Source organism: Columba livia, chromosome W (assembly GCF_036013475.1).
Source record: "Columba livia isolate bColLiv1 breed racing homer chromosome W, bColLiv1.pat.W.v2, whole genome shotgun sequence".
In the NCBI taxonomy this organism is placed as follows: Eukaryota; Metazoa; Chordata; class Aves; order Columbiformes; family Columbidae; genus Columba; species Columba livia.
Window position 1 is genome coordinate 13,233,921 of NC_088641.1, and position 15,024 is coordinate 13,248,944.

Genomic DNA, 15,024 nt, shown 5'->3' on the forward strand with positions numbered 1-15,024 from the left:
ATAAGGACATAAGCAACAGGAATGACAGTAAACTACTCAGGGAAAACCATTAGACAAGTAAACAAAAAATTGTAATTAAATAATTATTAGACCTTTTGTTCTTAGAAACTATGGAAGGATTTAAGTAAAAGATGGATTTATAAGAGAAATAGAGAAATAAAAAAATGCCCCTTCCTATTTTTTATTACTTAACTTAGAAAATGAATGTACAAACATAGCTAGCTCAATTTATGAAATCTGGAAGTCCTATTTACTGTGTATCCTTGTAAATCAGAGAAGTATGCCTCTAAAATATCTGCAGTTGTTTCCACAAATAATTGTAAGTACAAAACTGCATAAATAAATTTAAACTACTTTAGAAATTTTCTTAAGATAAGCAGATTACTATTCTTTCTGAATAAGATTTTTTTATTGTATTATTAAATCCTAGGAGTTGGATAAACTGTCTATCACTTACTGAAAATATTTCTAAGCCTGTTTTTTTCACTAAATGCCACAGTATAGAGGGACAGCAAAATAGTTATCTAGGTATGTTGCATTTTGTACAAAAATGAAAGTTGCTCTAGCTATGGCAAAATCATTTGAGAAACTGAAGATTAGTATCTATATAATTTTATTTAGAATCTGACTATATGTGGCCTTTATAACAGATGTTTAGTTTTCATAGTTGTCTCGGAGTACAAGGTATGTTTTTTCTAAGTATTCTTTAGGATTGCTTCAATAAATAGCTGTTTTCCCAAGCCAGTGGTATATTTCCAGCTTAAAATTATTTCGTTCCTGTGGAATTTTCTGATGAAAGTTACAGGCCACATGGTGCCATATGGATGTGTAAGGTAAGCATGGATGTAAAAGTCATTGAGGGTTCCTACATGCTTCTTTCTAACAAATCCAAGAATCAAAGATGTCTCTAAGAAAGGAGAAGAAAAACTGCTACTGGTCCTTCCCCAGATCTGTGAACTGGCTGAAGGGAAGAAGCCAGAGAGTTGTGGTCAATGGGGCAGAGTCTGGTTGGAGACCTGTATCTAGTGGAGTGCCTCAAGGGTCAGTACTGGGGCCGGTATTATTCAATATATTAATCAACGATTTGGACGAGGGAATAGAGTGTACTATCAGCAAGTTTGCTGATGACATCAAGCTGGGAGGAGTGGCTGACATACCAGAAGGCTGTGCTGCCATCCAGCAAGACCTGGACAGGCTGGAGAGTTGGGCGGGGAAAAATTTAATGAAATATAACAAGGGCAAGTGCAGAGTATTGCATCTGGGTAGGAACAACCCCAGGTTCCAGTATAAGTTGGGGAATGATTAGAGAGCAGTGTAGGGGACCTGGGGGTCCTGGTGGACAAGAGGATGACCATGAGTCAGCACTGTGCCCTTGTGGCCAGGAAGGCCAATGGCATCCTGGGGTGTATTAGAAGGGGGGTGGTCAGTAGGTTGAGAGAGCTATTATTTTCCCCATTTTATCAGTAGTATTAGTAAAACATTTTTAATCTTTCCAACTCTCTTCTCTCTGTCCTTTCTCTCCCAATCACCTGTCCTTAGTGGGAAGGGGGGAGAGGGAGGGGCTGAAGGGGGAAAGGGGGTGGAAGGGGGGGTTAACAACACATCTGCCACGGTTTTATTGTCACCCTGCAATCAAAACCTCAACAGATATTTTGTTTCATGAAGTCCAGGGATAGAAAACATTAAAAGGCAGTGAACACTTTTAAAGTGAACATTTTAAAGTATTTACCTGAGAACTATGTGCATGGTAGCTGTTGTCTTTTTTTCTTGCATTGAGAGAGGAGTGCAGATAGCACAGTGTAGTTAACAATACTATCTGCAATGATTTACTGTAGTTTTGTCACTTAAAATAATTTAATCTTTTTCCTTGACGATTTTAAGTAATTAAATTTTCTTGCAGGTTTGCCCACCTACAAAAACTTATCATCAGTTTGGCTGGTCGTAACCTTTATATCCATTTTTAGTCTGGAACAGGGGATGCAGTGGGAATGAATATAATTTCAAAAGTAAGGTCCAGTCCCCTTAAGTCTCTCTAATAAATGTGTATTTATTTCAAAAATGAATAAATTGTATCCTACCAATCTGTGACTATCTGGCATGTGAAGACAGAAAGATAAGACATAGCGCTGTTTGCAGTACTATAAAATAGTAAAAGTGTTTGACCTTGAAAAGTGTAAACAAGAATAGGATGAGAACGATGACAGAAAAAAGGTTAAAATAACTTTGTAATTTTTTTCATTTTTTGAACAAATTATACTTGATAATATGGAAGTTAAGCTGTTTGCTCTGTTGCTTTGGGCCAAAGATTTTTATCCAGCAGTAATTAATCTCTTACTGTGTTTGTCACTCCTTGTAAATAAAGGATTAGAAATCTGGTGAGTGACAGCAGGGGGAGGGGTGTTCTCTAGTTCTGTTTGATTGCTTTTTGGTTTTAGGCAAACATATGGAAGAACCTGAGACATGACCCATAGATTGGGGGGTGCCTTGTGCTGTTTGAGATAAATTGTATATAGAATAGGGAATCGATATTAAAGTTTATCAGAACCATTACATAAATGGGTCTGGCCACAGGTACTAAATATAGCAGACCTCTTGTCTGACTTCCTAGTGTAGAGAAGCTCTTTCCACTATGTCCACAGTGGAAACTGTGTTCACATGCGTGTAGTGTCTGCCTTGGTTCATGTTGTATCTTTAGTATGGTAAGCATATGCCTGTTTACCTAGAACGTATCCAGAGTCCATATGTACTGGGAAGAACCAATTATTCCCCATATAATTCCTAAAGTGGTTAGAAAAAGGATAATGATAGATTTTTTTTTTTTTTTTTTAATGTAAAGGTTCCTTCCTGAAATCATGTTCTTTTTTTCAGCTGTAACTGATGATCTGATTAGACTCAATCTGATCTTCCTGTTCCACTGTCACTGAGTAGCTTGTTTTGCAACAATAATGATATACTAGGCCTATATCTGTTTCTCTTTTAACAGGGTACTGAAAAAGCACTGGCAAGGCTGAATGAAGAGTTTCCTGATCTACAAGTTATAGCTATTAGTGGTAACTATTGTACAGACAAAAACCTGCTGCTATAAATTGGGTAGAAGGAAGAGGGAAGTCCATTGTCTGCAAAGCAGTCATTCCAGCCAAGGTTGTTAGACAAGTAAGTATCTGCTCTATAAAAATGCATATGTTTTACAAAACTGATACATATTTTATATCACAGATATTAACTGTAAGTTGTGTTCCATGTAAGGATGATCCCTACGTGTATTTTTCCTGAGAACTTCTTACAGTAGATACTTTTTCATTTCACTGTCTCTTCTAAGATAATGTGCTATATATGTAATGGTGGATATCTAGTTGAAGGCATTAGGATTTTCACTTTTTACATTTGAAAAAAATATGCTACAGTTTGATAGGTTTTTTTAATTTTATTTTATTTTTTTTTTTTACATATGGAGTTTTGCCTGACATTGTACCCAGTAATTCTGATCATTTCACTCGTTTATTGTCTTTTGCACAAACCTGGCATTCTCTTCAAAGTTTGTATACCTTTCTACTAGAATTAAAACAGATAATCAGGTGATTCACTTAATTCCAAAGCTGGAAAGGCTGGAGAGTTGAGCAGGGAAAAATTTAATGAAATATAACAAGGGAAAGTGTAGAGTCTTACATCTGGGTAGGAACAACCCCAGGTTCCAGTATAAGTTGGGGAATGACCTATTAAAGAGCAGTGTAGGGGAAAGGGACCTGGGGGTCCTGGTGGATAGCAGGATGACCATGAGCCAGCACTGTGCCCTTTTGGACAAGAAGGCCAATGGCATCCTGGGGTGTATAAGAAGGGGTGTGGTTAGTAGGTCCAGAGAGGTTCTCCTTCCCCTCTACTCTGCCCTGGTGAGACCACATCTGGAATATTGTGTCCATTTCTGGGTCCCTCAGTTCCAGAAGGACAGGGAACTGCTGGAGAGAGTCCAGCGCAGGGCAACAAAGATGATTAAGGGAGTGGAACATCTCCCTTATGAGGAAAGGCTGAGGGAGCTGGGTCTCTTTAGCTTGGAGAAGAGGAGACTGAGGGGTGACCTTATTAATGTTTAGAAATATGTAAAGGGTGAGTGTCACGAGGGTGGAGCCAGGCTCTTCTCGGTGACAACCTATGGTAGGACAAGGCGTAATGGGTTCAAACTGGAACACAGGAGATTCCATTTAAATTTGAGAAGAAACTTCTTCACAGTGAGGGTGACAGAACACTGGAACAGGCTTCCCAGGGAGGTTGTGGTATCTCCTTCTATGGAGACATTCAAATCCCACCTGGACACCTTCCTGTGTAGCCTCATCTAAGTGTTCCTGCTCCAGCAGGGGCTAGATGATCTTTTGAGGTCCCTTCCAATCCCTAACATTCTGTGATTCTGTGAGATCTGTCACCTGCTGCTACTTGAGCTGAACTTCTGTTCCACTGTGCTTCCAGCATTGCAGGACTGCCCCATCTGTTTTGCTGGCTCCCTGTTTGAGCAAATTTTTGCTAACCCAATAGAAACCCATTCACTTTATTTCTGGTTAGCTTTCATTAAGCTGTGCATCAAATCAGTTTCCCAGGGAGTTCCAATAATGTCTAAACAGGGTGATGGGAGAAGGGGGTGCGGGACCAGCCCTTTTCAGCGGCAGTAAATTATTGGATTGTATTAGCTATATTGTCTAGTTATACTGTAATTACAGAGAGCAGGGGTGTGACAGTTGCACATCCCCCTGAGTTCTGGAGCCTTCAATGGGGCATTTGATGGCTCTTTTAGCACGTTTTGTGCCCCGCTGTGCCTTTACCCACTCACACACCTAGGGTGGTACCAAGGTGCCAATAGTCACATCCTCCCCTACCCCAGGGCAGGGTGACTTCACCTCCACCAGCTGATGGGGCAGGAAGGGTGGGACCCTCATTCAATTGATAGTTGTTAACAAAGGAGGTGCCCAGAGTAGCTGCAAAGCTTCTGGACTATGTTGTAGTGCCCACAGCCAGACCTGACCAGGCTATAAAACCGGGTACCTGCTGAAGGCCCCCCCTTGGAGTGTTCTTCTTGGAGCAGTGGGTCTGTGAACTGGAGTCCTTTCCTTAGACAGGAACACTGTCTAAGGAGACTTCCCAGGATTGAGAGCACCTCGCCTCCTCGTTTGGGTGAGTGTTGGAGCGAATAAAGGACTCAACATTCCGATTCAATGTGAATCAAGCAAAGCCATTTATTACAGAAACAAGCCTCCTTATATATGCAGTTATTTTCTGATCACGTGTCCACACTCCAAGCATGAATTAATTGATTGGATATCATCTACGTTCACAAGCTGTCCACGCGCTGGAGTCTTACTGCTGATAGGTCTGTTGATTTACATCATGTTGCTGCCTTGTTATGGCAGAACTGTTTTACTCCCACAGCAGGTCCTGTTTTCAGCTTTCCGAGGTGGCCTTGAAATTCCTTTGGGCATGGCTAGTTCAATAACAAATCTCCATCTAATAGAAACCCATCCACAATTCCCCTTTTTTATTCTTGAACTAGCCAGGCCTTATTTACAGCGCACTGAATCATCTTTGAAATACACTGCAACATACAAAACATGATTAACAACATAATTACAATTACATATAATGCAGTTAAGCCTTACTTAGTAAGATCAAACAACTACCCATCTATTCCCAAGCTTTTAAACCATTTGTCAAACCCTAATTCTACCACGGCAATCTTATTAATGTGCTGTTTTAGTTTGTCTGAAGTACTATGAATAGATTCAGAATGATCAGACAAGTCAATACAACACATTCTCTTGAATTCTTCACAACCATGACCTAGTGTAAAAGATCTATAACTGCATGATTTTGTAGAGTAGCATGCCTAATACCATCAACATCTACTATTAATTGAGTTAGCATCTCAGAAGTTAGATTAACCTATTTAAGAGATCAACAGCTTTGATATGTCTCCTAAAGCTTTACCAGCTGCTAGATCAGGGAGAAAGAGTGCAGTAGATACTATGGTAGGAATGTCTCATAATTTTACCTCATCGTTGCATTGATTATCTAAGTGCAATATCGCCCTTTTGGCTCTCCTGCTGTTTGCTCAAATTACCATTCTCTACAGAAGGTACACCACCTGCTTGCTAATGGTCTTCTAGACCACCAGGTCTGTGAGCATCTATAACACTGAATTAGGATTCATGGTTTACATCTGAAACAGTCCTCACAACTTATCTCCCTCCTGTCCATCTGCATTCATTGAATCTTTGTTGTCTTTATTCAGCCATGGCTTGACCCATTTTGCGGGAATCCATTTCGATCCTTGGCCTGTAATGACACAAGCATAACCTTTTCCCCAAGTTATTAATTGGAGAGGACCTTCCCATTCACCTGTAACACTGTTAGCATTCAAGACACATAACCACAGGTGCAGTTATATGCGGTGCTTTATTTCAGCGCTGGGAAACCAGGGGTTCGCACCCAAAGCTGGCTTCAGCTTCTGATTCAGACTACACCATATTTATACAATTTGATCACATACATATGCATTACAATTCCTGACAACCATTAGCATATCCCACACCTATTCTAACACAAATTGTCTATCTAAGCAATGCTAAGTAACATTCGCATGTTTATCAGTTATTTCTAAGTTACCTGTTTTTACCTGTTTTAAAGAATATATCATAAATCTATATCAATCTTAAGAATAGGGTATGGTTTAAGTTACCTGTTCTAAAGAATATGTCATAAATCTATGTCAATTTCAAGAATAGGGTATAATTATATAAAATCATGCTTGAATGCACATTCTGAACCTGGATACAGTATCAAAGCTAAGAATCTTGGATACGGTCTACAGAATCAAAACACAGCCCACAAAATTCAATTCAACTATAACATTTCCCCCCTTTGAAAATGCTTTTCTATTCCTAGACAATGCATTTTCACTACATTATATTTTCCTTATAAGCTGGAGGGTTGTCAAAAGTAGATCTGCTAAGGACAGTAAAGATGCGGTCGTTCCTTGCCTTTGATTGACTTATTTGATGCTTAATACAAGCATAGAGCAAAAAGAAAAGAGCAGCTATAATGGCAAGCAAAAATAAACTCTCCAATAACGAATGTACCCATCCTCCCAGGTTCAGGTTCAATTTGCCTAGCAAGGCCCCAACCCAGCTCTGCTCTACATCTTGTTTTTCCGCTTGCAGTTCTTTTTCTGTTTGGGTTAATTGGGAAATATCTTTTTCCACTTCAGAGGTTACGTTTGGGATATGAATGCAGCAATGATCAACCCTATCTTTTAAATATCCACAAACCCCATTTTCTTTTAGCAACATTATGTCAAGTGCCATTCTGTTCTGCAAAGTCATTTTGGTCGTAGCTTGCAATTGTATATTGAATTCTCGAAAACCCTTTTTGGTTACCCTTGCCAATCGATCCATCTGTCCAATTAATCTGTCAATCATTTCTCTGTTTCTATAGGCTGCGATTGGTGCAAAGAAAGATTCTAATGCCCAGCCGAATTTAACACTACCTGATGGCTCGTGCCACACATCATCTTCATCTATCTCTCGCTTGTGCCTAACTTCTAGGAGTTCCTGCCTGTTCTTCAGGGGTGACCTCTTCCAAATGGGACATAGGGTTGGTAACCCCAAAGTAGCCTCCCTTACAGGTCCTGCTATCGGCAAATGTGTTGTCCAAGTTCCATCACTTAAGGCCCAAACCAAATGTCCCACACTACCTATAGTTCCTCTACAATCTATCTTATCTCCTTCAATGCCTATTTTGACTGCTTCCTTTGCATCCAATTGTTTCTGGCAAATGCAACCTGCGATTACTGCAACTTTAATGATGGACAGAGGTATTTCTTTCACATCTGTCTGGCAGGTCATTACTTGAGAGCAATTCCACCATGGTACTGTTACTCCTCTTGTTACATTGGTCCATCGTATACACCATGGAAATGCTTCGCTATATTGATATTGCTGTACTATACTCAACGTCCACATGTTGTCCCATGATTCAGTTATGTTCTGATTATCCTGATCTTTACATTCCCAATAGGCTCGCTCAACCTTTTCATATACTGTTTTGGTGGTCCACTTTTCATACGTGCAATACCCAATATTATGAAATCGTCCTATCTTTACAAATGTTGCTCCTGGCAACTTCAAGCAGTCACCTCTCTTTATCATGGCATTCTTAACAAGCTCTTTTGTCTGCTGTTCGATTGGTACTTGCTCTATTTTAGTATGGGACTCACACACTATCTTACCAGTCTTATTTACTTCTGGTAAGGTCGTAGATATTATTCCCCACTGTACTGGGTCTTCGGCTGATTTCGGGATGGGAAGACAAGCAGTGATGCTACTGACATTTTGGGTTTGTGCAAAATCTCGAATTAGTCCTATCATCAGATTCTCTGCCTGATTCTGTACACTCTGTACTACTTGTGGCATTTGAGTATCGTCACTATCTCCTACAGCCCTTCGTGTTTTACATAATTGTTCTCCAGTGACTTTGCAAATCAGTGTGGCATACAGTCTGGGTACATAAACTACTACAAAAACAAAACGGTAACAAGAGTTAGACATCCTGCTTTGTGATTTTAAGTGTGGTTGGACCCACTAATCGTGATTGCCACAGTTTTGGGACTTTCTTCACTCGGGTGTAATGTATCCAGGAGTCTATTTCAGCAACCTTGATTGCGGTAAATGTAGTTAAAAGTACTTGATAAGGTCCGTCCCAACGTTCTTTTAAAGGATCTTCTCTCCACGTCTTTATATACACTGTGTCTCCAGGTTCTATATCATGTACCGGATTCTCAAGTGCTAGTGGGCGATTCCACACTAGTACAGATCTGAGTCGATTCAATGTCCTGCCGAGAGACAACACATAATTGTACACATCCTGATTACCTTTTACATGTACACTTGGATTCGGATCAGGTGCTTCATATGGTCTGCCATACAGAATTTCGTATGGGCTTACGGACATTCCACTCCTAGGTTTAATCCTAATTCGCAATAACGCTATTGGTAAGGCCTGGGGCCACTGAATTTTTGCTTCCTGGCAAATTTTGCTAAGTTGTCGTTTTAACGTCTGATTCATTTTCTCCACCTGGCCACTAGACTGGGGTCTCCATGGGGTATGTAATTCCCATTTAATTCCCAAACATCTACTGACTTCCTTTACCACTTGAGCAATAAAATGCGGTCCCCTATCAGATGATATTCCCAATGGTACTCCAAATCTAGGAATTATTTCCTTCAGTAACCATTTTACAGTTTCTTGTGCCTGGTTGGTGCGACAAGGGAAGGCTTCTGGCCATCCTGAAAAGGTGCATACCCCAACTAGCAGATATCTAAATCCTCGAGTTTTGGGGAGTTCCACATAATCTATCTGCCAACAATCCCCTGGTTGTACACCTGTCCTAATTTTTCCCATATCTACTTTTCTTCGAACTAAAGGATTATTTCTCAAGCAAATTTCACACTTAGCTGTGATAGATTTTGCCATTGTTAACATCTGGACGGAGATAATTTGTTTTCTTAGATAAGTTACCAATGCTTCTGCACCCCAATGACACTTCTGGTGCTCCGCCTGAAGTATCCCTCTCATAATTGTGATCGGGACCACAATTTGTCCGTTGGTGGTTACATACCATCCAGAATTGTCCTTGACGGCTTTTACTAGTCTTGCCAATTTCTCATCTTCTGTAGAATATTCAGGTGCCTCTGAAGGTGTAGGTAATAAATCAATTGCTCTTACCTTTTGGGAGACTAGACCCACCATCATCCAGACTCGTCGTGCCACTGATCGGGCTGTTTGATCGGCAAGTCGGTTTCCTTCAATAATTGTTGATGTCCCACTCTGATGAGCTTTACAGTGCATGATGGCAACCAGTGATGGCTTTTGAACAGCATTAATCAAGTTCAATATTTCTTTTTGGTACTTGATGTTTGTTCCTTGGGAGGAGAGTAGTCCACGCTCTTTCCAAAGAGCTCCATGTACATGAACAACCCCGAATGCATATTTTGAGTCAGTCCAAATATTGACCCTTTTGTCCTCACTGAGCTCTAATGCCCTAGTTAGGGCTATCAACTCAGCTTTCTGTGCTGATGTGTTTGGTGGTAGGGATTTAGCTTCAATTACTGTTTTGGCAGTAGTAATCGCGTATCCTGCATACCGCACTCCTCTTTCCACAAAACTACTGCCGTCAGTAAAAAGCTCCCAATCCGTCTTCTCCAACGGGGTATCTTTCAGGTCAGGTCGACTTGCGTGGGTATATTCAATGACCTCCACACAATCATGTTCCAGATTTTCTTCTTCAGTCTCTGCGCTTAAAAACACAGCTGGATTCATTAGGTTAGTTGTTTTTAGGATAATATCATCCTGCTCTGTTAAAATTGCCTGATATTTCATCATTCTACTTGGGGAAAGCCAATGGCCCCCCTTTTGTTCTAATACAGTAGTCACCATGTGGGATACAAACACTTCAATCTTTTTCCCCATAGTCAGTTTCCGGACTTCCTGAATTAATATCACGGTAGCAGCCACCGCCCGCAAGCACGCCGGCCATCCAGCACTTACCGGGTCAAGTTGTTTAGAGAAATAACCTACGGGCCTTTTCCAAGATCCCAGCCGTTGGGTTAATACCCCTAGAGCAAGTCTCTGTCGTTCATGTACAAATAACTGGAAGTCTTTACTCAGATCAGGTAGGCCCAAAGCAGGCGCTTGCATTAAAGCCTGTTTCAATTTCCGAAAAGCTTCTCGTTGTGGTCTTTCCCACACCAAGGTCTTATTTTTCTGTGCCTCGTATAAAGGTTTGGCAATAAGTCCATAGTCCATGATCCAGAGCCTGCACCATCCTGCCATTCCTAGAAAAGATCTTAATTCATGTAAGTTACGCGGTTCTGAGATCGCACAGATAGCATGTACACGGTTTATACCTAGTCTTCGCTGTCCTTGAGAAAGCTCGCATCCTAGATAGATCACAGTTGTGGATGCAATCTGAGCTTTATTTTTTGATACTTTATATCCATTCATTCCTAATTGATTCAATATTCCAATTGTTACCTGTATGCAAAGTTCTTGGGTCTCAGCAGCAATCAGAATATCATCCACATATTGCAGCAACAAATACCATTGTCGAGGAATTCTGATATAGCCTCTCGTAGTCCACTCCTCAAGTTCTTTGGCTAGTTGATTTCCGAAGATAGTTGGACTATTCTTAAATCCTTGTGGAAGGCGTGTCCAGGTTAATTGGGCTTTTCTCCCGTTGTGTGGGTTCTCCCATTCGAAAGCGAATAGCTTTTTGCTTTCCTGGTCAAGGGGTATGCAGAAGAAGGCATCTTTTAAATCAAGTACTGTAAACCATTTATATTTCTCTTTCACAGATGTTAACAAGGTATACGGATTTGCAACTACTGGATGTATGTCCTTAGTGATCTGGTTTATTGCTCGTAGGTCTTGGACTAGTCGATAGCTACCATCAGGTTTCTTTACTGGAAAAATTGGAGTATTATATTCTGATTCACATTCCTCTAGAATTCCATATTTCAAAAACTTCTCAATTAAAGATACTATTCCTAATCTGGCTTCCAATTTCAATGGGTACTGTCTTAATCGTACCGGTTCAGCACCTTCCTTCAGCGCTACTTTCACAGGTTTAGCTGCCTTTGACTTCCCAGGTATATCAGTTTCCCATACCGTGGGAATCACTGCATCCTCTATTGCCTGTGGTATTTTCACAATTGGATTTTCCTTTAATAGTAAAATTTGTCCTACCTTTGACTCTGGAACTTTCATTACCAAATTTCCATCCTCAAATGTTATTGTGGCATCTAATTTGGTCAGCAAATCTCGTCCTAAAAGAGAAACTGGACAATCTGGAACATATAAGAACTCGTGGGTTAGCTCCTTTTCTCCAAAACACAAATCCAAAGGTTGCAGGAATGGCCGTACTTCCTCCTTCCCTGTGGCACCAACAATTGTTGTAGCTCTGTGACCCACTGCCCCCTGTAAGGAATTTAATACAGAGTAAGTAGCCCCCGTATCTACTAAAAATCTTACATCCCGGTCTCCCACTTGTATTGTCACTAAGGGCTCCTTATTCTGGGTTTTCACTTCCGTGCCTTCATATAGTCAGCTGTTGTTACTGTATTCCCCTAACACCATAGTCTGTACCGCATTTCCCGTCGCATTGGACATCTGACCCACAGGGCTCCTAGCCGGGCATTCATTTTTCCAGTGTCCTTCTTGCTTACAATAAGCACATTGATTTATGCCAAGCCTCATGAGGGGTCTCAGGGGAGTTCCTTGGGCACTCCACGAACCACGTCCCCGACCACCTCCTCGACTATTTCCAGCTCCCCTACCCCGGACCCCTATTCCCCTGCCTTGTCCCTGGATCAAAGCCAACAAATTTTGCTGGTGGCGTCTCGATTGTTCTTTTTCTCTATTATTATAAACTTTCCAAGCTGTTTCCAACATTACGTCCAGATCCCTTAATTGTGCACCCTCTAATTTCTGCAGCTTCTTTCGAATATCATCTTGAGATTGCCCTAAGAAAATTAGAGCCAACTGAATTTTTGCTTGTTCCGTTTCTACGTCTAAATCCGTATATCTTTTGGCAGCTTCTTTTAATCTTTCTAAAAAGGCTGAGGGAGACTCATTCCTTTCCTGCCTTACATTATACAATTTTGACCAATTCATTTGCTTCGGCATAGCAGTTTGAACACCGATCAATAACCAATCTTGATACCTCCGGAGATGACATAACCCGCCTCCTGTATTATAATTCCATCGGGGATCCTCCTTTGGAAAATTCTCATCAACATTCCCCTCTACTCTCCCATTCCGGATATCTTCTTTCACCTTATCCCTTGCAGCCCGTATAACCATATCCTTTTCTGTAGAATCCATTAATGTATCTAGAATGACTTGTAAATCATCCCAATCAGGATTCTGCGTCTTAATTATCATCTTAATCACTTTTGCAACCTTATCTGGGTTTTCCCTATAAGGACCAGCTGACTGCTTCCAGATCACTAAATCCCCCGGCGAAAATGGAACTTTTACATAGACCGGTTCCCCCCCAACACCTACCGCCTGCCGCAGGGGTGCTATCACATTCGATAAACCTCCCCCCCTTTGTGCTTCCTTTTCCTTTTCTCTGTTTCTAGTTCGGTGAGATATTGGAGTTGCGGTTATTCCTTTTACACCGGCTATAGCCCCCCTTTCATCACTTGATTCGTCATCACTATCGACGGGAAGGACAGGCGCGGAGGGTCTAATTGGTACCCCTTCCTCAGAAGGCGCAACATCAAAACACAGTAAATCCGTCTTTGAATCATTACCACTGCTGTTTTCTACAGCCAAACACGTCATGCATTTCTTTTCCGTTGTGCATCCCACGCACTTATTATTGCTGCTACCTTGCACCAACATTAACCCACAGCTCTCTCTCCAATCATGTTTTCGCTCGAGATAGAAGAAGAGATCAACGTATGGAACTTCATCCCATTTGCCCTCTCTCTGACAAAACCTCATTAATTCAGCAATAATTTCATGGTTCAAAGTGCCCTCCGGCGGCCACTGTACTTCATTTGGTAATTTATACTCAGGCCACCAATGAGTGCAATACTCAATTAACTTCTTTTTATGCATAGACTGTCCAAACCCAGCCTCTTTCCAATACTTCAATAAACAATTCAACGGCGACACTTTTGAATCAGACATATCAACACAGAAAGATAACACAGATAACTTCACTAGAACAACAGTAAACACGGATCAGATCACCGATTTCAACAGCAAGTACAGACTAAATCACAGGAACCATGGACCAGGTGCTGAGCAGCACAAATAACCAGACCAGGTGCGCACAAATAACCAGACCAGGTGCGCACAAATAACCAGACCAGGTGCCGAACCTGCGGCACAAATAACCAGACCAGATGCCGAACCTGCAGAGGTTTCCCTCTGTCTGACGGACGGCTGCCTAGGCAATACCACGGGAGCTCCCTGCCCAACCGAGCGTGGCTTTCGCCGCGTCTGACCGGCAGGCTACCAGATGCCTGACCAGCAGGCTACCAGACCAGAACCAGACCAAGTGGGTACCCAACAATCCAGATAAAGCACCTTCTTACCAGTCAGAGGTCCGTCGTGAGCAGCAGAGGGTCGGTCGCGTCCGATGCGCTCCCCAAGAATACCTCGGTGCTAGCTGGAGCAGGATCAAGACGCGATCCGCCTCAGCAATGCTCGCGAGGTCCCATCTGGGTCGCCAAAAATGTTAGCATTCAAGACACATAACCACAGGTGCAGTTATATGCGGTGCTTTATTTCAGCGCTGGGAAACCAGGGGTTCGCACCCAAAGCTGGCTTCAGCTTCTGATTCAGACTACACCATATTTATACAATTTGATCACATACATATGCATTACAATTCCTGACAACCATTAGCATATCCCACACCTATTCTAACACAAATTGTCTATCTAAGCAATGCTAAGTAACATTCGCATGTTTATCAGTTATTTCTAAGTTACCTGTTTTTACCTGTTTTAAAGAATATATCATAAATCTATATCAATCTTAAGAATAGGGTATGGTTTAAGTTACCTGTTCTAAAGAATATGTCATAAATCTATGTCAATTTCAAGAATAGGGTATAATTATATAAAATCATGCTTGAATGCACATTCTGAACCTGGATACAGTATCAAAGCTAAGAATCTTGGATACGGTCTACAGAATCAAAACACAGCCCACAAAATTCAATTCAACTATAACAACACCATTGCACACTTTGACCTGACAATGGTTTTCCCTAAGGTCTGTCAGATGGCCTTTTAAACTTGTTCCATGGCGAATCATAGGTGGAATATCGAACCCTTGGAGGAGGCGTAAAAAGTTCAAAACATATAATGCTTTGGTCAGTCTGTCATGTGGAGTAGTGCAGTCACTTGCCCCTTTTTGGTTTTGTTTTGTTTTGTATCAGAATCAGATACATGCGTTGGACCTTAACTA

General features: G+C 41.3%; 1 protein-coding gene across 1 annotated transcript; it reads right to left on the reverse strand.

The window, feature by feature from the left end:
• Nucleotides 1-6,416: 6,416 nt before the first annotated feature.
• On the reverse strand, nt 6,417-14,782 carry LOC135577127 (protein NYNRIN-like). Its single transcript, XM_065044870.1, has one exon. The coding sequence runs from the start codon at nt 11,800-11,802 to the stop codon at nt 8,578-8,580; it is 3,225 nt and encodes a 1,074-aa protein (XP_064900942.1). The 5' UTR covers nt 11,803-14,782; the 3' UTR covers nt 6,417-8,577.
• Between the last annotated feature and the right edge of the window lie 242 nt (nt 14,783-15,024).